Source organism: Octopus bimaculoides, chromosome 3 (genome assembly GCF_046866305.1).
Source record: "Octopus bimaculoides isolate indiv1 chromosome 3, ASM4686630v1, whole genome shotgun sequence".
Taxonomy (NCBI): domain Eukaryota; kingdom Metazoa; phylum Mollusca; class Cephalopoda; order Octopoda; family Octopodidae; genus Octopus; species Octopus bimaculoides.
In genome coordinates this window covers 122,310,335-122,337,834 of record NC_142930.1, presented here as the reverse complement: position 1 = coordinate 122,337,834, position 27,500 = coordinate 122,310,335, and the positions used below count along the sequence as shown (strand labels likewise).

At 33.9% G+C, this 27,500-nt stretch overlaps 1 protein-coding gene across 5 annotated transcripts in view; it reads left to right on the top strand.

Annotated features, from left to right (window-relative positions):
• The first annotated feature begins 126 nt into the window (after positions 1–126).
• The window catches only part of LOC106878499 (uncharacterized), a 31,230-nt gene continuing 3,856 nt past the window's right edge, over positions 127–27,500 (top strand). Inside the window, exons 1-4 of one of the 5 annotated variants that reach the window (XM_014927725.3) lie at positions 127–1,710; positions 17,637–17,957; positions 25,275–26,232; positions 27,026–27,088. In XM_014927725.3, coding sequence (XP_014783211.1) covers positions 17,690–17,957; positions 25,275–26,232; positions 27,026–27,088 — 1,289 coding nt within the window. In that variant the 5' untranslated portion in view covers positions 127–1,710; positions 17,637–17,689. Of the gene's footprint in view, positions 1,711–11,748; positions 12,141–12,282; positions 13,360–17,636; positions 17,958–25,274; positions 26,233–27,025; positions 27,089–27,500 lie in introns of those variants that run through there. The other 4 variants (XM_089349542.1, XM_089349541.1, XM_089349540.1 and 1 more) reach the window with 4 other exon arrangements.

The window sequence follows — 27,500 nt, the reverse complement described above, 5'->3', positions numbered from 1 at the left end:
ACACACACACACACACATATAAAATGTTATAATCTTTACCACTACAATGCTACTTCCGCCACCGGCACCGCCGCCGCCGCTAACACCATCTACAACGATCGGACCGACCCGGTAACCACTATCGCCTCCATCACTCACTACAACAGCTTCCGCAACCACCACCACCACCGCCACCACCAATGCTTTATAACTCGTCCTCCCCGCCTCAACACTATCACCACTGCCATCACCCATCACCCATCACCATCACCATCACTACTATGACACTCATCACTAACCGCTGTCACCTCCTCTCCCGTCGCTACCATCACCATCACCCCGTACCACTGCAATTGCCGCTACTAAGATACTAAAAACAAAACGGGGAAAAAAGCAAAAAGAAAAACAGAAAGACAGAAGGGAAAAGCGTAAAAAAAAACAGCAATAAAAATAAAGAAAGTGGGGGGGGAGGAAACAAGGAAACTAATAATAATAATAATGAACTTTAGCTGGCTACCAATCACAGCAAGCATAGATAAACGAGCTCTGTACGTATATATATATATATTTATTTATATATATATATATATACGATGTTTCTTGTAAAGGCTGTTTTATTGGATCAACTTCGCAAAGTGGAACAGAAGTGTAGTAAGCAAAAGATAGATTTAATTGCGAGTGAATAATGAGGACTAGCTTAACATGTCCCTGAGCAGTTATTATTGCTATTATTATTACAATAATAATGACTTTTATTTCATTGTTTTTTTCCCCCCGTTACAAACTGATGGACACGCGATTGAAAAGTTTATAAATTTCTGAAGCAGGACACGCGGATCGTACAAATATATATTTATATATTTTTTGTTTCTTTCATATATATTTTACTTCAGAAGTTGTAATCTTATACACGGCAATATACGTGTGCGTGTATGTATCTTCATTAACGATACACATGTATAAAAAAATATACTTTATTCATATAATTATTCATTTTCATGTATTTACTTATAACTAACCTTATGATATACACAGATTCACACTAACTTCTGCATATATGCACGCATCTACACTATAATACAAAGAACCGATAATACATATTTACAAAGTAACATTATAGTTTTACGAATCCAATATAGGTAGAATCAACAAAAAGTACTCCATTCTGTGAGAGAAAAATATCAATTTAATACACAATTTAAAAGGAGCTGCTAGTAGTTTCATACTTTTTCATACTGTAAATTGGCAGATTTATAAACCACCCGATGTATAATCAAGTTTTCACAATACATCCATATTAAAATAGTTAAATATATATGTACATTAGATTATTAAAACCATACCATATAGTAACTATAATTACATAAGTTATATATGAATAATATATATTTAAGATTCTTATATATGTAATTATATATAATTTAGCATATAATTAAAACCATCCCCAAAATTCACATTCATACATACACAAAGAAGCAAGAATATAAGAATGATAAAATGCAAAAATGGAAACTGAAGAAGATAATCTAATAGAAAACCGAAAACAGAATTTGAAATTCTTCAAAAGAAAGGAACAGAAAAAGGAAAAAAAATTCATTATATCGACATATATTCTTTGTTTCATATAACACTTTTTTTTCCTTCGTGTGGAAAATTTTTGAACATACAAATTTTTGATATCACATAAACCAATATATATATATAAAGCCATTTTCATATCAGCGATTCAAGGTAAGAAACATTTTTATAAGTTTTATATTCTTTTCTATTTTAGGCACAAGGCCCGAAATTTTGGGGGAGGGGACCAGTCGATTATATCGACCCAGTACGCAACTAGTACTTAATTTATCGACCTCAAAAGGATGAAAGGCAAAGTCGACCTCGGGGGAATTTGAACTCAGAACATAAAGACAGAAGAGACACCGCTAAACATTACTCCCGGCGAAGTTTTATGTTATTGTATTGTCGTTTTAAATTATTAATGTTTTTGTTAGCACGTCGGGTAGAATGCGTAGTGGCATTTTTCATACGTCACCACGTCCTGAGTTCAAATTCCGCCGAGGTCAACTTGGCCCTTCATCCTTACAGGGTCGACTAGTCCTCCCCACAAATTTGAGACCTTGTGCCTCTAGTAGAAAGGATTTTATTATTATTATTATTATTATTATTATTATTATTATTGACTATGTGGCAAGAAGCTTGTTTCCCAACCACATGGTTCTGGGTTCAGTCCCACTGCGTGGCACCTTGGGCAAGTGTTTTCTACTATAGCCTTGGGCCGACTAAAGCTTTGTGAGTGGGGCGTGCATCTTTTTGTCTGTTTGTCCCCCGTAATTTAGCAGTTCATCAAACCATACCGGCGATCTTTCGGTGACCATACCGATAGAATAACTACCATGCTTACAAAAAAGAAAAAAAGAAAAAACTAAGGCGATGCCCCAGCATGGCCACAGTCTAATGACTGAAGCAAGTAAAAGGCATGTCCATCATCATCATTACCGTTATGATCATCAGCATCGTCATCGTCCCTAACAACATCAACAACATTGGCGTTCCAGCTTGTCATTCATTCATTCATTCTTTTAGTGATTCATTTTTTTTTCATAGGCACACAATGAAAGTAGTTGTTTTTTTTCTTTGTGTGTGTTCTTTTTCTTTCCCCTATTTTTAAAAAAATAATTTTGAATTTTTGAAAATAAAAGGATATACTATGGGGGGAAAACATGATCTTTCAAATATATTTTACTTAAGTATTTCAGATTTCTTTATAGATAGATCTCGTTTGTAAAACAAAACATAAATCCGAAAGAAGGACACTCTAAGATGTAGATCAGTATATATTAAAAATGGGGAAAGCCAGTTTATGGGATTACCTTAGGTTTCCCGTCCATAAAGGGGTTTTGCTTTATGGCATATCGTCAAGTCCCAAAAACCTGTTGGCCCTGTTTTTAAGACGTCTTGGGCCAACAGGTTTTTGGGATCTGACGATACGCCTTAAAGCTAAATATTTTATGGACGGGATACTACATACATACATATTCATATATATACATATATATATATATATATATATATATATATATATAGGTAGAGACAGAGTATATGTAATCTGAACCTTTCCCCCCCCCCCCTTATTTATTAATTTTTTTACGGAATCCCACGTTTTACGCTATGGAGATTTCGATTCTGAAAAAAAATTGTTTGAAAAATTTCAATCCCCCCCACCACCAAGCAGGCTATTTACATGCTAGAAATAACAGCCAAATCTCACAAAACTAGTGTTAGGGTCAAGTTTAGGGTTAGGGTTAGGGTTTGAGTTAGGGTTAGGTTTACCGTGTGGATCTATATAAAAACCGGGGGGGGGGGGAGATCGAAATTTTGAAAATTTTTTTTCAGAATCGGAATCTCCATAGCCTAAAGCGTGGGATTCCGTAAAAAAAATTAATAAATAAGGTGGGGAAAGGTTCAGATTACAATATATATATACTCTTTTATATATAATGCACACACACACACATATATATATATATATATATATATATATATATATATATATATATATATATATATATATATATATATATATATATATATATATATATATATATATAAAATATAATATAATATAATAAATAATATATATATAATATAATATAATATAATATAATAAATAATATATATATAATATAATATAATATAATATAATAAATAATATATATATAATATAATATAATATAATATAATAAATAATATATATATAATATAATATAATATAATATAATAAATAATATATATATAATATAATATAATAAATAATATATATATAATATAATATATATATAATAAATAATATATATATAATATAATATAATAAATAATATATATATATATAATATAATATAATAAATAATATATATATATAATAAATAATATATATATATATATATAATATATATATAATATAATATAATATAATAAATAATATAATATAATAAATAATATATATATATATATATATAATATAATATAATATAATATATATATATATATAATATAATATAATAAATAATATATATATATATATAATATAATATAATATAATATAATATAATATAATAAATAATATATATATATATATATAATAAATAATAAATTATATATATAATATAATATATAATATAATATAATATAATAAATTATATATATATATATAATATAATATAATATAATATATATATATATATATATATATATATATATATATATATGGGAGATTATACAAAAAATAACAACAGACGAGGACAGGTGGTGTAAATAATATATGATGCTTTAACCAAAAGATTGCCGATATTGGTTCCGAATACGGCATAACTACAGGGTTTTACCCCCCAGACTTTGGGAGGTCATAACTTTCAGAAAAATGAATATTTTTTAATGAAATTTTCTATGCATATAGTATTTACTATGTAGAATCCGAATATACAAAACGTTTCGGTGAAAGTGTTTTGGAATGGGGGTGGGGGACAATTTTCGGAAATTCCAACAGAGTCCACTTAAATTCTTCTTAACTTCCAGAAAAATTAATATTTTTTCGTGAAATTTTCTACAAATATACCTTGATGTATGTACATTTCGAGCATGTAGGAATTTTGAAGGAAACAACTGCAGGTTATTTTTGAGAAGCGTTCCCCACTCGGTGGTGTTTCGGAGCAAGTCGTCCATATTTGTTTCATTTTTCTCTATTATGTGCGTACGTGCATCCGTAGATTTCTAGACAGTGAAGAGAAGCCGTCATAAGAAAACTTTCGTTAAGAATAACATGCACACGATTTTTTTTTCTCAATAGAAGTAAATTCCAAAGTAAACGTTTCTAGTAGAGAAGTAGAAGAGAACAGGAGCAGAAATAGGAATGTACACGCACGGTTAAATATAGAAACTATCACAGTGTCGCTTCCCGAAGAATTTTAAAATGTTAGCTTTCCGAAACTTTTTTTTCAATCTTTCCAAACACGAAGATTAAGAATAAACAAAAAGTACACAAATATATTTTACATACCAGTCGTATACGTCGGTTTTGTTTTTTTCACTTTAAAGGTGGATTAATCCCAACAAAATAACATAACCACCTTTAAAGAGAAAAAAACAAAACCGATGTATACGACAGGTATGTAAAATATATTTGTGTACTTTTTCTGTTTATTCTTAATCTTCGTGTTTTTGCAAGATTGAAAAAAAAAGTTTCGGAAAGCTAACATTTTTAAATTCTTCGGGAAGCGACACTGTGATAGTTTCTATATTTAACCGTGCGTGTATATTCCTATTGTATAATCGGGGATGTACATCATGTGGAGCATAGTTGTAGAAAATTTCATTTAAGAATATCCATTTTCTAGAAGTTATGAATAAAACAAAGTCGTTGGTCGAGGTGCGGTGCAGTGGGACTGAACCCAAAACCACATAATTCCAAAAGAACTTTCTTAACACAACCGTAATTAAAAGAGCAAGAATGCCCGGAATCTTTAGACATTGCCCCATGATTCCTCACGGTTATATATTTAGTATTCCAAAACTTATAGGTACTCTCGATTTTCACTCGGGTGTTAGGGTTAGGGTTAGGGAATTCCGTCCCTAACCTTAACCCTAAAACCCTAACCCTGACCCTAAAACTAACACTCTAGTGAAAATGGTGCGGGTGTTAATCTGAAAATTTACCGAAATAAAATGCTATTCATTTCGGTATAATTCGATATCCTTCCTTCTCGCCCTTTCAAAGCCTAGCCAGGCTCGTGGACCCGGTTTCCTGGTTTCTATGGCGTACGTTTTTCAAAATATGCATTTTTCCAGTAGAAGTAACTCGTTTATTTATCAAAAAATTATCGAAGATAGTTATATCACCCCCAGTGCACACATCTCCAAATCTCACAAACTAAGCAGCAAAAGAGGTTAGTGAGATTTGTGAAACTGGTGTTTATAGCATTTAAGATATCATCAATATTTGCTTTGGAATTGCTGCATCCAATCAAGAGAATTGCTTTCAAATATGTTAATCGTTCGATGGGCTAACTTCACATACCCCAATTTTGAAAATGTTTGCTCACAGACATAAGTTGTTCCAAACACTGATGCCATATATCAGGGCCAAATGAACTCTCATTGCAGGTATTACTTGCACAAAAGGTGCAGTGCGGCAGCGGGCCGGATGGAACTGACCTCGCGGGCCGTAGTTTGTTGACCCCTGCTATAAAGTATATTAAACGCTTTTATAAGTCGGTACTGTGTTAGTAGTGCACTTTACATCACTTGTTAAGGTTTTTATAATTTCTATAGAATATCTATATTTTTTCATCTGTTCAGGTGGCCTAGTGATAGTGATGTATTAGGTACAGGATTGGGTACTACTAAAGCAGCGCGGACCCGAACGCGCAGTCGCGCGTCCGCGCTAGCTAGTCTTGAGTGGTCGATCCTAACCCTAACCCTAACCCTGTCCCTAACCCTAACCCTATCCCTAACCCTATCCCTAACCCGCATGTGCAAATGAATACGTGTTTAGGGTTAGGGTTAGGATCGACCACTCACGACTAGCTAGCGCGGACGCATCCACGCTGCTTTAGTAGTACCCAGGATTGTATAATCGTGGGTTCGATTTCCGAATAGGTTGGTGCATTGTCTTCGAACAAGGCACCTACTTTCTTTTTACGCTGTTGTAGCTTGACTCAATTAAATTAGTACCAGCAGTTGCCAGAAGTTTAACCGTCGGGCGGACCATGCCCGTCACTAAAAGAAGCGGTTGGGGCACTTGGACGGTACTGCCTCCTTACTATTCAATTGTGCACCCACCCAGAATATTCTGAAGCACCCACCAGGTACCAAAATCTGGCGATGGGCCAAACTAGGGTCGGCTGTTGTCCCCATCCAGGACGGAGAAGGTGGTATTGTCTTATCTCATCAACTTAGACGTCGCAGAAACCAGAATTAGTTCCATTCGACTGAGCATGTAGGCTCGAAAAAGACTTAATTTTAACATTTCTAAATTCGATTAAATATTTGTTTGGTAGTAAAATTATTCGTGTTTGCTGCTTTCTTATTTCTATGTACATGCATTTATTCGTAATTTATATCGACAAAATAGTGAAGGTAAAGAATACGCACACCCGATGGTTAGGGTTTAGGGATAGGGCTTGGGGGCGAAGGTAAGGAATACGTACACCACCCGTTTTCGGCTTAACAAAAACCCTAGTCCTAACCTTAAACCTTAACCCTAACCCTAACCCCTAATCCTAAGCACCGGGTGTACGTATTCTTTACTTTCGCCGGATTAGAGTTTAGGGTTAGGGTTTTGTTACGCAAAAAAATGGGTGGTGTGCGTATTCTTTACCTCCGCCCATAAAATTGGGTAAATTTTCAGATTAACACCCGCACGATTTTCACTAGGATGTTAGGGTTAGGGTTACACGGTTTTAGGGTTAGGAATTAGTGTTTTAGGGTTAAGGTTAGGGTTTTAGGGTTAGGATTAGGGACGGAATTCCCACCCTAACACCCTAGTGAAAATCGTGCGCGTGTTAATCTGAAAATTCACCTAAAATTGTCTATAAATTATCTAAACCTAGATACATTTTCGGTCAGCAGCAACAACTCTTTAACTAAATGGAGAATGGTACCATAAAAGATTGACTTAAAAATGACTTTAAAGATCCTACCAGGTGGTGCTTATTAAGAGAGGCATGGCCTGGACAAATTTTTAGCCGAAATATATCTAATCTTATATTTATTATTCGTTTATATATGTATCATATATTTCGCTTAGATACAGAGATAGCAGTAACCTAGTCTCAAAACTCATTATACATATGCTTCGGAATACGGCGTTAGTTGAGTACAGAGCGTAACATGAAATTAATAAATGACAGCGGATGAGGAATCACCTTATTTAACTTCGTTAATTCGAAGAAGTTTATTATCGTTTATTTAGGCGCAGGAGTGACTAAATAAATCATGGTTCTGAGGCCACTGGTTTTAAATTGATATTAATCAAATCAATATTCAGTTTTTCAACCTTATCATATATATATACATATATATATATATATATATATATATATATATATATATATATATATATTCGTTGCGTCTTGCAACCTTTAGTAAAAATTAATAAGTAACTGAGTGGAAACTTTACCAGTGAGTGCGTTAAATAATAAGGCACTAAAAGAGAATGACTCTCCCCGGACAAAACAAAATATGCTTCAACACACGAACTCGCATAAAGAATCCTGCAAACCAAATCCAAAAACGAAGTGTGTGTATATATATATATATATATATATATATATATATATATATATATACACACACAGATACCGATGTTGGTGTATTTACCCCCATATAGGCGGTTCGGCAAAAGGTATCGGAGGAATAAGTAATTGACTTGCAAAGAATGATTCCTGAGGACGATTTGTTCGACTAAAGGCAATGCTCCAGTATGGCCTCAGTCAAATAACTGAAACACACATACATACATGCACACAGACATACAAACATATACAAACACATTTACATACATATATACATACAAAGATACAAATATACATACATAAATACACAAATACAAATATACATGTACATGTATGTATATATTTTTATATATGTATTATGTATAGATGTGTATATAATATAGATTATATACATATATTATATATATATATTATATATATATATTATATATATATATCATATATATTTTTTTTATAGTTTCAGCTTATTATATATATATATATATATATATATATATACACACACACAAACCTCTGCACACACACACACACACATATAACAGTATCAGTCATTGGTTAGAACAACGGCTGTATATGCACATATATGTACACATATATACGCATATATACATATGTATATATATATATATATATATATATATATATATATACATGTGTGTGTATATAGATGTATATATAATATATATTTACATTTATACATATATATATATACATATACATATTATATACACATATACATATATATACATATATATATATACACATGCATATATGTGTACTTATTATATACATATATATATGCATATGTATATATATACATATACATATATACATTATATATACACATATATATTATACATATACACATATATATTATACATATACATATATATTATACATATATATAAATATCCTTATATGTATGCATATTATATACATATATATATATGTGTATATATATATATTTATATATTTATATATACACATATATATACATTATACATATACATACATATATATATATATATATATATATATATATATATATATATATATATATATATATATATATAACATATATAATAGATACAATATATATAGAGATATAATAGATACAATATATATACAAATATATTATGCATACAATATTTATACATATACATACCTTATATATACACACACATATATATATACACATATGTATACATATGCATATAATACATACATTATACACACACACACACATTATACACACACACACACACGCTCACACTCCACTAGTCGTTGCTTTAAGCAACATTTTCGTGATTCCATTCACATGCATTCCCCATTTTTTTTCCTTTTTACAACTTTTGTTTTCACATATTAGAGGCGAATAGAAATAAACGAACAATTATCATTCGTATTTGGCTGAATCATTAGAAAACTCGAACAAGATTCGACTTTATTGTGTCTGTTGCGGGTGTTTAACGTTCCGAGTTCAAATTCCGGCGAAGTCGACTTTGCCTCTCATCCTCTCAGGATCAACGAAAAATCGAAACGAGTAGCAGTTAACCACTGGGATCGATGTACATCGATCAACTTGTCTCCACCCTCAAATGTCGGGCCTTGTGCCTATATATATCGGAATCAATATTATTTACTTCTTCATTGCCCACAGGGGGCTAAACATAGAGGGGACAAACAAGCACAGACAAAGGGATTAAGTCGATTACAGCAACCCCAGTGCGTAACTGGTACTTATTTAATCGACTCTAAGAGGATGAAAGGTAAAGTCGACCACCTCGGCGGAATTTGAACTGCCAGCTCGCCGCCTTATACTCGAAACAATTAATATTATTTTCATCATTATTATTATCATTATGATCATCATATCTATAATATTTTACTGGTGCATTACATATTTAAGTATATCTTTTCTATTTTTAATGAAAGAATGGAATGTTAGAAAATGAAACCGAAAGCACATTGCATTAATAAAACATTGACATTAAATCACAAGACATTTTTTGGCCATTACTATTCATCACTAACGATGATTAAATAATCTTCGTGAATTCCATTTTGTCTTTCTCTCAATTGTTATATTATTTCGTCTGTCTTTACGTTCTGAGTTCAAATTCCGCCGAGGTTAACTCTGCCTTTCATCCTTTTGGGGGTCGATAAATTAATTACCAGTTGCATACTGGGGGTCGATGTAATCAACTGGCCCTCTCCCCAAACATTTCGAACCTTGTGCCAAGAGTAGAAAAGATTCTTCACTCAAAGGTCCACACTGCGTCTTTGTTTTGAAGCTTATGCCCCTGTATGGTTGCGCACTATCCGTATAATAGATGAAGTGATTTTGAAATCATGAGGACTTACTTGTCTCACCCAAAAACCACACTTTTTCCGTCGGGACTGATAAATGAATTCATTTTTGTAATAATTTTTGTGCTTCTAATAACGGATATTACAAGTACCATAACATTTAACAAATCATTTCTACTATTTGCTCAAGGCCTGAAATTTTGCGAATGTAGCTAGTCCGTTACATCGATCTCATTGCGCAAATCGTATTCATATTTCATTAAACCCGAAAGGATGAAAAACGAAGTTGGCCTCGATGGAATTTGAACTGGGAACATAACGACGGACGAAATGCCGCCAAACATTTTTAATAATATTGGTTTCATATTTTGGCACAAGGCCAGCAAATTCGGCAGAGGGGGGTAAGTCGATTACATCGACCACAGTGTTCAACTGGTACTTATTTTAACGATCCCGAAAGGATGAAATAAATACAAAGTCGACCTCGCTAAGTTACGGGTACGTAAACGCACCACCATCGGTTGTCAAACAATGTTGGGGGACAAACATATACACGCACACATACATATATACACATATACATATATACACATATACACACACACACATATATATATATATATATATATATATATATATATATATACGACGGGCTTCTTCCAGTTTCCGTCTACCAAATCCACTCACAAGGCTTTGGTTGGCCCGAGGCTATAGTAGAAGACACTTGCCCAAGATGCCACGCAGTGGGACTGAACCCGGGACCATGTGGTTGGTAAGCAAGCTACTTACCACACAGCCACTCTTCTAGAAATTTATTTGAAGATTTGGCTGCTGTTTCTAGCAAAAGTCGAATGCACTTTTTGTGGCTGCGAAATTTAATACGAATTTAAAAAGAAATATTTATTTCATAGCCTTTTTAATCCAACGTATTTTTCTGTGGGTGAGAGAGAGCTCACGCGTAGTTTGTGTAATATACGATGTGTTTCTGAGAGCGAGAGCAGAGATTGAAAGGTCGATCTTACTCTACAATCTGTTTTGTTACGAAGCCCCCAAAGCCCATCCCACAAGTGGGTGGAGTTATTATAAAACACTTTTAACAATGCGGACTGTTTGCGATATAAAGATAGGCATATATTTTGCGTTGAATATAAACAAGATTAACCTAAAATTAATTGACAGATAGATGTGCGAGTGAAATAAAAGAAAAGCGGAAAATTGTGGGAGCGAAGTATGCCTAAACGAGTATGCCCACATCTAGATTTTTGTTCCATTCAGAAAAATGGATATTTTTTTAAAGAAATTTTCTACAAGTTCGCATCAGAGGGCGTAGATTCTGAGCGTAACGGAATTGGTTGTGAAAAGCTTTTTCCGAGAGTGGTGAAGGAGTTTCAGAAAATTGACGCGTGTTTAAAAATTGTATCAATGTATACTTTTCTTTTTTACGCGTTTTAGTAATTTGACTGCTGCCATGCTGGAGCACCGCTTTTAGTCGAACAAATCGACCCCAGCTTTGTGAGCGGATTTGGTTGATGGAAGCTTACAGAAGCCCGTCGTATGTATGTATGTATGTATTATATATATGTATGTATGTATATATGTGTAATAAATAGTAAATAATATATACCATATATATATATATATATATATATATATATATATCCTTACGAGGTCGATAAATTAAGTACCAGTTGCTTACTGGAGCCGATGTAATCGACTGGCCTCCTCCCCAAAAATTTCAGTCCTTCTCCCTAGAGAAGGGGGGGGGGGAAACATTCTTGAAATTCTTCTGAATGATATTTTGATTGACTCGTCATTCATGGAGAAATTACTTTGGATATCTATTCCACTTGTATTTTTAGTATCTGATTGTTGGGTGTCGTTAACTAAATTCGTTTTATCACTGAGTATTTTGTTGATATCTGCCTGGATTTATTAATCCCTCTTACTATCATTCTCTTCATTTAAGAGTGCTTATGGCGGATTATCTTTGAAATGGAGAAAATATTTATGGACACATCTTAAAAGGACATACCTTTACCACTTAGAAAAGAATTTATGAAAACTCTCATTTATAAGATCAGCTCACGTATTCGTTACATGAGGTAGCGTGCATACTACTTTGACAAGAAGAATGATTGTGATTTAATTATAATCATAATAGTATTAAGCATATCTTTACGTCCAAACGGATTCCACCGTATAAACCCACTATTAACTGATTTCAAGAGTGAACTAAGAACATTAAATTCCACCGATACCATTTAAGATGAAAAACCCTCATCTAAGAAAATTGCAACAATTTTTAAAAGAATTTGGGATTAAACCAAGAATATTTGTCCCTGCAGATAAAACTGGAAATCGTTATCATTTGGAATCTGACTGAACTTTTTACTTCTCTTTGATTAAATTGTTTCAACATTAACTATGGGGTCCAGTGACTCTACTAAAGTAACTGATTTAATGTACATTTACATTCTATACACTATTCATATTGAATTCCGTGAATCATGGGATGGATTATATAGAAGTGACACTCTTTTCACTGTTACATTCTTCAAGTGTCTCGGTCTCTCTATCTTGATAGAAAATAATTATATTAAGGTTAACTTCCTTCATGTTACTCTGGATTTAAATACCGAACTATACCAACCATATCACAAACCGAATGAGTGTTTAAGATATATGATTAAAATTCCCAGAAATGACAGAATATTAATCATGATGAAACTTGATAGTGAGTGTAATAGAAAAGATAAATACATCAAGCAATCTTATTTAAGTAAGCTAAATAATAGTAACAATAATGATAGAAATAAAATTAGTAACAAACTAAATATTGAAGACAAACATATTATTAACAAGGATACAGTCAATTCTGTAAATACTAAATATATGGGTGGTACAAATAATAATAACAATTGTGGTGATAATTATAATCATAATCTCCATGATAATAACCATAACAACAATAATAATGATGATCATCATAATAGTAATAATGATAATGATGATCAGAATCATGAAAGTCATGATGATAATGATTATAATAACCATAAAAATAATCATAATTATAATAATCAGAATAATGATTATAATAATAATAATAATAATGATTATAATTATAATGATAATAATAATAATAATAATAACAATAATAATAATAACTATGATTATAATAATTATGATTTCAATAATAATTATATTGATAAATAATAATTATAATTTTAATGATTAATAATAATAATTATTATGGTTATAATAATAATAATTATTATGGTTATAATAATAATAATTATAATGATTTCAATAATAATTATAATAATAATAATTATAATTATAATGATTGCAATAATGATAATTATAATAATTTTAATAATAATAATCATAATCATAATCATAATTTCTTTTATTTGCCACTAGGGTGAAGGGGAATAATAACTAAGACATGATAATAATGAAATGATAGTAATTATAGTAATGAAATATAGTAATGAAAGTAGTAGCAATAGCAGCAGTAGTAATAATAGTAATGATCTTTTTTTCTATAGGCACAAGGCCTGAAATTTTGATGGGGAATTGTGAAATTAATCCTAATATTTTTTCCTGGACTACATTTTGATATTTTGACTGTGATAAAAAGCTTTTAAGATAACACCCTGTAAAAATATTAATTATAATACTAATAATACTCCTGTCTTAACACCTACTCCTGAGATGAGGATTAGTATTAATTCTTTGAACCATGAGTAACACATACAAGTAAATATATGCCTAAAGTTATCTGTCCTTCAGAAAATCAGTGTTTAAAAAATAAAACAGTGTATTAATGTAAGATCATAATAGGGGATCGTATGTATTACATAGGTTCGTCTGCCACAATTTGAAAATCTAGATTACATATTTCTCATTCATACATGTATAGAAGAAAATGTAATTCTATGAATCTTAGTTAATGCATCTGGGATTTAAGATATAGGAACATTAACTATGATTGAAAATGGTCCATTATTAGTTGATACAATACTGGTAATTTTAAGTGTGATCTTTGCCTTGAGGAAATGTATTATATGATTGCCTCTAGATAAACCCATTACCTCCCATAATTCTATTAACTGGAAATTTTTTATGAAACTTTGATTTCTAGCATAAAACAGCCTTAGAAACATGCTGGAATGATCAAAATAACATTTAAAATATGTTTCGTTAAACTTATGTTTCATTAAATTTACAGTGAAAAATTAGCAAACCTCATTTGAATATCAGAGAAATATACCTAGTAGATATAGCAAAAAGGTTAGGTATGTGTAAATATTGACAGATAATTACGAAATTTGTAATTTTTAAGTGATCTCATATGAGATTACTGGTAGGTAATGGGTTAATATAATTGAATTGTAAGGCTAATTTTACATTGAAATGTTCTCACAAATATGAAATAATTAGATATTTCAATACTAACCCATTAATTATAATCACTTTTCATATAATCTAATATGCATGATTTTTTTCTAAAATTTTCTAGCATATTTAATAAATAGATAAACTAATTGTAATGTCATTGAATTCTTATGTTTGATTTTTATTTTAATCCACTGACGTCATCAAAAGTTAAATACTAAACTGGCTTTTCTTAGAATATTAGATTTCTTCTTTATGTTCTTTTTGTGTGTGTTCATCTATTAGAGATATTTTCTTAGTTCACTTGGAATTTAACCAATTTTGGATTACCTTCATAAAGTTGTATCATCATATATTTTGGGATATATCAATTAGACTTGTATTCTATATCTTTTTTCTGTACCTAAATGTGCTGGGACTAGAAACGATTGTCAGTATTGTATGGTGTAATCACCAATTTCAGATGCGATTTTCTCCATTCATATTCTTATTTTATATTCCAAATTTCTTGAAATTCTTCTAAATGATATTTTGGATTTATTTGTTATACATGTAGAATTACATTTGATGTTTATTCCTCTTGTATTTTTGGTGTCTGATTGTTGGATATAGGTAATCAAGTTCATTTATCACTGAGTGTTTTGTAGATATCTGCCTGAATATATTAATCTCTTTTACTTCTTTTATATGTATGTATGTGTGTGTACACGATGCACATATACACATAAACAATATATACACACACACACACACATATTTATATATATACACATATACATATGTACATATAAAAATTTAATAAATGGAGTAATACGCATATGTTAAATGAATTCTTTTATTTCCAACATATATATACATACACAAATATATATATACATACACGTATATGCATACATACACATATATACATAAATATATACATATCATCATCATCATCAATTTTAAATTTCATTAGATAGGGCTGTGCTTGAGGAGACCTATTGAGTCAAGTACATGAACATCAAAATAAAAATCAAATGGAAATTGTAGTTGTGATACCCGTGCCAGTGGCACGTAAAAAGCACCATCCAAACATGGCCGATACCAGCGCTGCCTTGACTGGCTTCTGTGCTACTGGCACGTAAAAAGCACCAACCAATCATGGCCATTGCCAGCCTCCTCTAGACCTTGTGCCAGTGGCACGTAAAAAGCACTCACTACACTCTCAGAGTGGTTGGTGTTAGGAAGGGCATCCAGCTGTAGAAACTCTGCCAAATCATATTGGAGCCTGGTGCAGCCTCCTGGCTTCCCAGACCCCAGTCGAACTGTCCAACCCATGCTAGCATGGAAAACGGACGTTAAACAATGGTGATGATGATGATGATGATGATTTACATTTATCAATGGTCACAGTCAGCACAGGCATGGCTGTGTGGTTAAGAAGCTCACTTTGCAACCTCACTGTTTTGGGTTCAATCCTACTGTGCGGAAAATTGGGTGTCTTTTACTGTATCCTTAGACTCCCGCATTTTGTAGACAAACTGTGTGGAAAGCCTGCCAATATGTGTGTGTATGTGCATGTGTATGTTTGTCTACCCCGCCACTCAAGAAACCAATAAAGTTAATACCAAGCTTAGAAAGAAAACGAAGTACAAAAGTTGATTTCTTCAGCTGAAGCCCAGCTGCAGTCCATGAAGATGTTGAGTGTCGGTGGGAGTGAGAAAAACCTGCAGCAAAGACATGAGCAGAAGATTCCAGAGAGATGTTCTACATGAGAGCAGTATGCCATTATGTGCTTCACTTGAACTTTCTAGAGTGTTAGTAACTGTTAGGGGCTAAAGTATTTCCTGCTCCTGAAGAGAAGGGCCAATCTTTAGGATGTGTTTCTAGATACATTACTGAAGGATGAGCTTTTGCCACAAGAGATCCTCAGCAATTGTCAAGCCTAACTAACATTTGGAACAACTGTGAAAGCTACATAGTCGAGTGGTGTTTATGGTAGTGAGGCCTAATTAACATTAAAATTTGAAGCAGTTGTGAGGACTCTACTTAGCCGAGTGTTACTCATGTAATATGGGTGTAGTACAATGATGTATTTATTTTATTTTTTATTTTGTATTTTGAAAGAGATATGATTGGCATGGCCCCACTAGAAGATGCCTTTGATGTAGGTTTGGCATGTTCGTCTAGATTTTGTGTGGATTCGAGCGAGATCATTGCCAGTGCTGCTGGACTGGCTCCTGTGCAGGTGGCATGTAAAATACACCATTTTGAGCATGGCCATTGCCAGTACTGCCTGACTGGCCTTCATGCCGGTGGCACGTAAAAGCACCCACTACACTCTCGAAGTGGTTGGCGTTAGTAAGGGCATCCAGCTGTAGAAACTCTGCCAGATCAGATTGGAGCCTGGTGCAGCCATCTGTATCAGATACATTGCATAGCAGTGTGATGTGCATATATGGGGTCCACAGATAAGATACCTCTCAGGGAGTCCACAAACAAAATAAGGCTGGGAACCCCTGGTATAGACTGATGATGGGCTTTTGTGCCTGAATGATTTTCCTTTATGCACTACAAGAAGCTTTGCATCTTCACTATTTTGCTTTATTTTACTTATGTGTGTATGTGTGTCTGTATATATATGTGTGTATATATATGTATATGTTTTTTTCTTTCTAGGAGTTAAATTGTCTACCTTAAGAGTTGATCGACTTCCTATCATTACAATCATCATGGCACATACTTTGATCAGCCCAACTATGATGTTTGTACACCATCCAATTCGCCCATTCTTCTCTCAGTCACACTTCGGAGGTAACCATTCTTCCTGTTTGCCACCAACCATGAGCAACAACAGTTCAACCACAGGCGTTCCTAGCTGTGCCCTAAATGACATTCTCCATTGCCAGCAACTTGTGTCAGGTTTTTTACCATGGCCACCATCGTACATTCCAAGTCCATCTCCTCGAAGGCAAAGAGAAGATTATTTTAATTATCCAAGTGAGTTAAATTAATTACATTTTCCTATATTTTTCTTCTCTTTTAGTTATTGTTTGTGTGTATTTGTTGTTGGTTACTTTCCAGATGAGTCATGATTTACTTCAGGAAATTTGTTTCAAAAGTTGACCTAACCAATCTTGATCTTTTTTTTTTTTTTTTTTGTCTTCCTGTCATAATGTCTACATTATCTTGTATGTCCATTGCTGAATCAAATTCAGAATCAAGTTGTTAATTTGATGGATCCTCTTCTTTCAATTAGGCTGGAGTCTCTGGCTCACCTTCAACATGTATCTTTGTTGTGTCTTTTCTATAAGCATTTCCAGGGTCATGATTCGATGAACTTTCTGATCAAGTATCCTATGTCAAAACCTTTAAATGTGTCAAACGTTTCCCTTCCCAGGCACATCATTTCACTGTTAAAGCAAGTCCTTGTCCTTTTATTCTAATAGCTTCTCTCAATTTGTATTCCTCTGGTCCACAATATTCCATTCTTTAAGCTTTCTGGCAATCAACATCATTTGAATTTGTAGGACCCCACCTAAACCCACACATACAACCCCTCATTTCCTTCTTTGTAGTATCTTATGCTACAGTGGGACTCGAGTTTTGTTTGGGACAAAATCATTAAAAAAAAAACAAATGATAATACAATTTGGCTGGTATTTCTAGCAAGTAATGGGAGATAAAAGGAGAAAAAGACCCTATAGATAGATAGGTAGATAGACAGAGAGAGAGACAGAGACAGGCAGACAGAAAGAGAGATAAGCAGACAGAGAGAGAGAGAGACATGCAGACAGGAAGAGGGAGAAAGTCAGACAGAGAGAGAGACAGTCAGACAGAGAGAGAGAGAGAGACGGACAGACAGAGGAGTAACAAATGGTTTTACAGAACAAATTAATTAAAATGTTAATAAAATAAACAAATATAAATTGCAACAATAGGGTTTTTTGTGTATGTACTATACTATAAATAAAATCCTGAAGGCATATGGTTTAGTGATTAGGGTTTTGACTCCCAATCATAAGATGAGGTCAATTCATGGCAATGCATTTTGTCCTTGAACAAGACCCTTCATTTCACATTACCCCAGTCCTCTCAGCTGGCAAATATGAGTTGTACCTGTAATTCAAAAGATCAGCCTTATCACACTCCATCTCCCTGAGAACTATTGTTGAGGATATGTGTCTGTGGAGTGTTCAGCCACTTGAACATTAATATAACAAGCAGGCTATTCCATTGATATTAGATCAACCGGAGCCCTCGTTGTCATAAATATAAAAATCAATGTAAAATCAACAAGGGTACTCAGAAGAGGGCAAACCTCCGCCAAAGCAACATCACTGTCTTCTGAACAATTAGCCAGAGATGATTTTTAAAATGAGAATATCTGAAATAAACTCAACTGCTCTCACAAACAAGAATACTAAAAATGAACCTGACCGCTCTCAAAAATTATGTAAAAAAAACCCGGAAAAATAATCCAGAATCCTTGTCCGGTACCGGATCGATCCCAGTTCATGCCAATTGTGAGGCCAAACATCCCTGAAAGTTTCATCCGAATCCATCCAGCAGTTTTTCAGATATCTTGTCCATAGACAAACATGACTTATATATATATATATATATATATATATATATATATATATATATATATATACATACATGCATCTATATATACATGTAGATATAGGTATGTACATATATGTATGTATATATGCATATGCTCACATATCATTTGTATTATTATATATATACACACACAATGGGCATCTTTCAGTTTCTGTTTACCATATCCACTTACAAGGCCTGAGGCTTATAGTAAATGACACTTGCCCAAAGTGGCTTTGTCGCTGGACTGAACCTGGAGCAATGTAGCTGGGAAGCAAACTTCTTACCATACAGCCAGCCATGCCTGCACCATAACTGAAGAAAAAATAAAATAAAAACATAAAATAGTGGCAAAACAATTATCAGCATCACGTATGAGATTGTATTACAGCCTATTTAAACACACAGTGGACATACATACCCCTGTTTTGTTTTGTTTTTCTTGTACATTTTCTGGTGGTAGAAAAAAAAAACAAAGGAACAAAACATATTTGTAAAGTGAAATAATCCTTAGATCCCTAATAAGGGCCAAAAAAAATCTAGGAAAATCTTCTTTCATTGTTAGAAAAGAATAGAAGGTTGGCATAAAAAATTCCATCATGAGATTTCTTTTTATGGCAAAGATCCAGCATGGCCACAGCTATTTAGCTTGGATCAGTGAAAGAGTTTGGAATAAGGAGACAGAATATCCGCTGGTTGCTCAAAATATTGTAAAAATTAATAACAAAGCAAGTTTCTTTGTAACATTTAAAATAGGTCACTCAGTAAAAGACATAAAAACTATAGAATTACAGGGAATTTAGTGATGTTCTTCCAATTTACAAGGAGACTAATGGTGATGCTTGTGTCCAAGGAGACAAGTGATGCTGGTTTGCATTCTCAAAAGAAAGGGCTCTGCATGAAACATTTGAGGAAGTATCCAGAAGCCCTGTCATTTTTTTTCTTAATGACAAAGTGCATGAAATTATCTTTTTCACCAGATTTAAAACCATTCTATCTAGAAGTTGTTTTAAACATTGAAGTAGCTACTTAGCTGAAGAGGAGAGCTTGTGTGTGAGAGAGAGAGAGAGAGATGGGTACGAAAAGATGGGAAGTTAACAGTAGAGAGTTTAATTGCCACTATTGGTTGTTTGATAAGGAGAAAGTTTATTGATTTTGCTGCTAAGAGGGAGTAAGAGATAGAAAGAGGAGAGAGACAGGGAAAAGAAAATGGAAGTAGTCTAAAAAGAGTTTGAGAAAGGGAGGGTGGATTTAGTTTACTACAAGGAGAGAAAGTGTGGACACTAGCATAGCTAGAGTGTGTGCTGCCTGGGGAAGCCCTTCTGTTTGCCACCCCCGGCCCCCATAAAAATGCATATTGCCTATAGCAGACCCAAAAGTGGTGCTCTTTAAAAGTGCCCCCCACCCACGGCTACACTAGTGAGTGTGGAGAGCCGAGAGAAAGTGAAAGTGCACAAAATAGGTCCTTTATAATTCACTTGAATAAGGAAAGTTGGATCTTTAACATGGTAATAAAGTAGATCAAGTTGTTTTTCTTTTTTTTTTCTGTTTTTTGTTTTTCTTATTAGCTCTCCTGAGAAGAGAAAACATACAAGACAAGGGAAATAAATGGTAGTTGCTGATGTAGATGCTTTTGTTGTTATTGGTTAGGGTTAAGACCCCTTTCGACCCCTTTCAGTCATGATTGACCATGGGATTGCACCTAGAAAGTTCCCCTTCTTAGGCACAAGCCCAGGTAAGGTTGTTTGCCCACTTATTTAGTTCAAACGTAAAATCTGTGCTTTTGTATGGCTCTGAAACCCGGAGAGCCACCTGCAGCAACTACAAGAAGATCCAGACCTTCATCAACAAATGTCTCTGGCAGATCCTCCATCTGAAGTGGTTCGACAGAGTGCCAAACACCGACCTGTGAGAAAGGGCCAACCAAGAGCTCATACATGTTCAGATTAGACGAAGGAAATGGAGATGGATCGGGGGGACACACTGCGGAAAGAACCCTCAAATGTGACATGACAAGCACATGACTAGAACCCACGGGAAAAGGAAGCAAGGATGCCCAAAGCAGACATGGAAGCAGAGAATTTTGGACGAGCTCAGGACCACCGGCCTGATGTAGGAAGCAGCCAAGAAACACGCCAATGACCAAAAAAAGTGGAAAATAACTGTTGAGGGCCTATGCTCCACAAGGAGCAAAAAGGATTAAGAAGAAGAAGAAGAAGTAGTTGCCTATGCATATCAGCCTCCCCTTGCCGCGCCACCGATGTTATCCAAGGGAAAGGCAAAGGCCAATACAACTTGGCACCTGTGACGTTGCAACTCATTTCTACATCTGAGTGAACTGGAGCAACGTGAGATAAAGTGTTTTGCTCAACAACATAACACACAGCCCAGCCCAGGAATCAAACTAACTACCTCATGATTGTGAGCCCGGCACTTTAACCGCTGAGCCATGCACTTTGTTATTGGTAATGATGGTTTATTTAGCACTATGGGTGAGAAGACCAAAGTCAATGATTCTCAACTGATATCCATATAAGATTTTGTTATCAATATTTATGTGCCATAAATTGGTCAGAGTCCCATATACACAAAATATTATAATTTTTTTTTATACAAGGCATGGCTGTGTGGAGGCACAGGAGTGGCTGCATGGTAAGAAGCTTGCTTCCCAACCTCATAGTTCTAGGTTCAGTCCCACTGCATGGCACCTTGGGTGAGTGTCTTCTATTATAGCCTCAAGCAGACCAAAACCTTATGAGTGGATTTGGTAGATGGAAACTGAAAGAAGCCTGCTGTATGTATATATGTGTGTGTGTATATATACATATATATATATGGGAGAATTTACGAAAAAAACAACAGACGAAGACAGGTGGTGTAAACAACAAATGGATGTATTAGTTTAACGCTCGGGAATAGAGAAAGTCTTTGACGTTTTGAGCTACGCTCTTCAATTGAAAGGAACACAGAAAGAAACAAGGAAACAAGGAGAGAAAAAATACAAATGTAGTGGTCATATATATATATATATATATATATATATATATATATATATATATATAAAATGTATGTGTGTGTGTGTGGGTGTCTGTGTTTATCCCCCCACCATCACTTGACAACCGATGCTGGTGTGTTAATGTCCCCAAAACTTAGCAGTTCTGCAAAAGAGACCAATAGAATAAGTACCAGGCTTACAAAGTTTAAGTCCTGAGGTCAATGTCTTCGACTAAAGGTGGTGCTCTAGCATGGCCACAGTCAAATGATTGAACCAAGTAAAAGAATAAAAGAATATTTAATTATAAGAATACGATGGGATTTTTTGTACATATAGTGAATGGCTATGGAGGTCCAATAAAGTAAAAATAGGATTAAAAGGGGTTTAAGGTAAAATGGTTGAGAACCACTGCTCCAAATGATCCAAAGACATTCTAGATATGATATGACATTCTAGATATGATACAGTGGTATCAGATGCTACACTGTCTTATGTCTACATAAGGTTTTTCTTTTTTCTTTCTGTTCGCTAACACAATTATTTAACCTTTTAACATTCAGGTTACTCTATTAAATAAAGTAATGCTTATTTATTCACAGTTTGGAATTAATTATGCATTGTCTCATACCTTTGAGATTTCAATGGTATGTTTGTTTATTTTCTTAGAATGACATTGTAGGGTAGGTGTGAGAGGCTGGATCTGACCAGTTTAAACATAAAACTGGTTGGATATTTTGGCCGGATACAGCCTACTTAGATTAAAGTGTTTAGCTGAAATTTCTATTCAGGAAATAAGTTATTTACTATGAGTAGCAAACAAACAAATATTGTTTTCTTTTCTTTTCCTCATATTTTTTCTTATTTCTTCTTTCATTTCTTTCCTTCTGCAAACAAAGGTGTGGTAAGTATTTATGTATTAAAACAATTTAGATTATTTCCTGCTTTCATGTCAGTATACTTCTGTGATACGTTCACATATATAGGACTTTATTCACTGTCACATGGAATTATTATGGAGGCACAATGGCCCAGTGGTTAGGGCAGTAGACTCGCGGTCATAGGATCGCGGTTTCGGTTCCCAGACTGGGCATTGTGAGTGTTTATTGAAAGAAAACACCTAAAAGCTCCACGAGGCCCTAGCAGGGAGTGGTGGTGAACCCTGCTGTACTCTTTCACACATATTTGTCTCTTTCTTCCTGTATTTCAAAGGGCCCAGCCTTGTCACACTCTGTGTCATACTGAATCTCCCAGAGAATTACGTTAAGGGTACATGTGTCTGTGGAGTGCTCAGCCTCTTGCATGTTAATTTCACAAGCAGGCTGTTCCGTTGATCGAATCAATTGGAACCTTCATTGTCATAACCGACGAAGTGCCACATGGAGTTATTACACCATCCTAGATAGCTTAGATTTATTATTATATCTTCTACATTTTGACAAGTCTATTATTATGACTGGATTAAAGATGACAAGCTAGGAAAATTGTTAGAACATCAGATAAAACTACATACTAGCATCTCTTGATTCTTCACATTTTGAGTTCATACTTCACCAAGGCCAACTCTGCCTTTTATCTCTTCAGGGCACCCACAACAGGGATGGTTTTTAATTGCCACATCCTAGATATCTCAATCTGAAGGTCCTTGTAATTTGACAGTTTTTCAAATTCCTTTGCTGAGATGTTTCTATCAGTAGGCACTGTCATATCCATTAACAGACATGTTTTTGTCTTATATCTTAGTGTGTCCTCATTATCACCATCATCAGAATTAGGGAGGTTAAGCTTTCATCTGTATTTATATGCCTCCTTTGAGGTTGATTGCAGTTTCTTACTCTGTTCAAGTTGTCTTACCAGCTGTTTCATCCAGTCGGTGTTACTTTGGATGTACTTATTATCATTATTATTATTATGTTGTTTTTTCTTTTCTTCTTTCTTCAAATTTTCTTCCATTTCTCGCCGAGTGTTTTCCGTACACCTAGGGCAGAGAAGCTCATTGTATGCATTCCCAGTTTACACATGCAAATTCACAGGTAAAATATGTAAAAAAAAAAATTTAAAAAAACAAACAAAAATTCATGAATGGATGTTGTTTTCACAGCGATAATGCTCTTCTCAGTACATGAGTCATTCCAGTTAACACGATTTTTTGCACTTTTATTATTATTATTATTATTTTATGTTTGACTTTTGTTTTGCATTTGTACAAGTTGGATCCAAGTCTCACCCAGAGACCTCAAGAGACAACAAGTTAGAAGTTCATGTAGGTGTTATGCCTAGGGTACCATATATTTGGATTTGTACAGTTTTGTTCAAGTGAATGTTTAAGAAACCATAAGAAAATTATGTGTTTGCTTTAAAATTTGAGATCACATAGACAGTATTTTACGTAGGATATGGGCAGTTCCCATGAGCACTATCTTTTGAACTTCAGCCATTTTGGGGTTTCCTGGTATCTGAGCTAGGTAGTAATCAGCCCGTTTCGCTGTCATTCCCAGGGTACCTATGACAATAGGTATTGTTTTCATCTTCAGATTCCACATTTTGCTAATTTCTATTTCAAGATCTTTATATTTGCTCAGTTTTTGGTAGGTCTTGACAGATACGTTTATATCGATTGGGACAGTCATATCAATTATTATTATTATTATTATTATTATTATTATTTTCATGGTTGATGCTATAATTATTTATTTATACTTATATTCTTGATACAGGTAAACAGAATGGAATGTCATCGCTGCTAAGTTTGCAGTCAGCCATAGTTCCTCCTGCTGCACATAGACTTGCATTAGCTCAGTCATCAAAATTGCTTAACCAATTCCAACATGTCAAAGAAGAGCCCACCACTACTAGTCTTCATGATCCACACCATCTTAACCATCTTCGGCGACAACAACATGTGCAACATCCTAGTCATTTGAGACATCACAAACAACAACTTGAAGAACTACGACTGAAGACAACGTCCCATAACCAGTTCCACTGTTCTAATAGCAGTGAATGCGGTTGCTGTGAAACTGTTGTAAATTCTTCAATTGCTAAAAATAATGGTTGCTGTAATAGTAATAATAATAATAGTAACAATAATAATATTAAGGGTAATAGTAATTATAAGAAAGCTAATACTGATGATGACAGTAGTGGTAGTGATGACAAAGATGTTGAAGGTGATGATTCCTACAGGTGTAAATCACCAGCATTTAATTTTCGGAATCTTGGTAAATCCATGGAAGCAATTGAAGAGGCGAAGCAAAAGAGAAAAAGGCAAATTTCAACGCCGGAACCAGAAATCGATGTTGTGACAATAACAGAAGTTCATCATCTTGAAGGAAAAATAAATGAGAACAAGAAACATCTTGGAATTTTGGTGGACAGTCCGGAGAAATCGATGAGTATTGCAGACAGTCAACACCACAAACTAACAACCACAACGACCACCACCACAACAACAGCTGAATCAAATAAAGTTGTTTATAAATACGAACTCACCAAAGACAGCAATAGCAGTAGTATTAACAGTAATAGTATTATTAATAGTAGTAGTAATAGCGGTGGTAATGACAATATGTTCACAGAAGTACGAAAATATCAGCACTTCCGTCGCCAGCTCTTAAGTAGTCAACAGTTTCATAATAGATTGCAGGAGTTACATCATATCAGAACCCCTCGTCGGTGAGTAACTAACACGTTATCACTTTGGCGCCTTGTGTTGTGTTGTTTTCTTTTAGCTTGTGATTTCTATTCTGATCGATTGATTTTTAAAAAGTATACTTAACATGGCTGTGTGGTAATTATCTTGCTTACCAACCACATGGTTCTGGGTTCAGTCCCACTGCATGGCACCTTGAGCAAGTGTCTTCTACTATAGCCTCAGGTCGACTAAAGCCTTGTGAGTGAATTTGGTAGACAGAAACTGAAAGAAGCCTATCGTATATATGTATATGTATATATATCATCATCATCATCATCATCATCATCATCATCATCATCATTTAACGTCCGCTTTCCTTGCTAGCATGGGTTGGACGATTTGACTGAGGACTGGCAAGCCAGAAGGCTGCACCAGGTTCCAATCTGATCTGGCAGAGTTTCTACAGCTGGATGCCCTTCCTAACGCCAACCACTCCGAGAGTGTAGTGGGTATATATATATATATATATATATATATATATATATATATAATGAATGGAGGATATTTTCTATATCTTTAAAGCATAGTCAAAGTACAGCTAACTTACCATGCAATAGTAATTATATTAATCAAGCAAGCTACACCTGCATAGTCCATTTCAGTATCATTTGTTGGGGCATTATCTTTGAAAAAGTAATCTGAATGCAAAATGGGTTAAAATGGTCCCATTTTATATGTAGTCATTAATTCCATTTTATGGTATTTGTACAATCTGTTTTTAGGTTTCTCTCCTATATGCAGTTTTAAAAGAAAATATCTATCTTTCTTTTACAGATTTCAAAAACCTGGAAATATTACAACCTCACTGAGAGCTAGAAGATCTAAATTTAAAAAAGGGTGAGCTTCATTTATATTTTTTTATAGACTGGTGAATTTGTTTTGGTAAATGAAACAGGAATGGCTAAATTAATTATTATTTATGGTGTCATGGTATCTAGTGTGGTGTATCATTAATATAACAGGCTTCAGGAAACAACCACAAGGTACAGTAGTCAAAATGTTGTGATTGTAAAAACCAAGATAAGGGCACTATTTTTACAGTCTGAATATATCAGTGTATAACCTGTTTTGGTCTTATTACACCTTTTTAGCAAAGTACAGTTTAATCCTGGCTGCCAGTTCTTGGAAGAGATAAGTTGTAACATACTGGACTTCTTAGCCATAAAGATTGGTTAGTTAGAGTCCTGTCATCAGAAAATATGGCTGTGTTAATAAAAAAGGTTCTTGCATCTTTCCATTGCTAATTTCT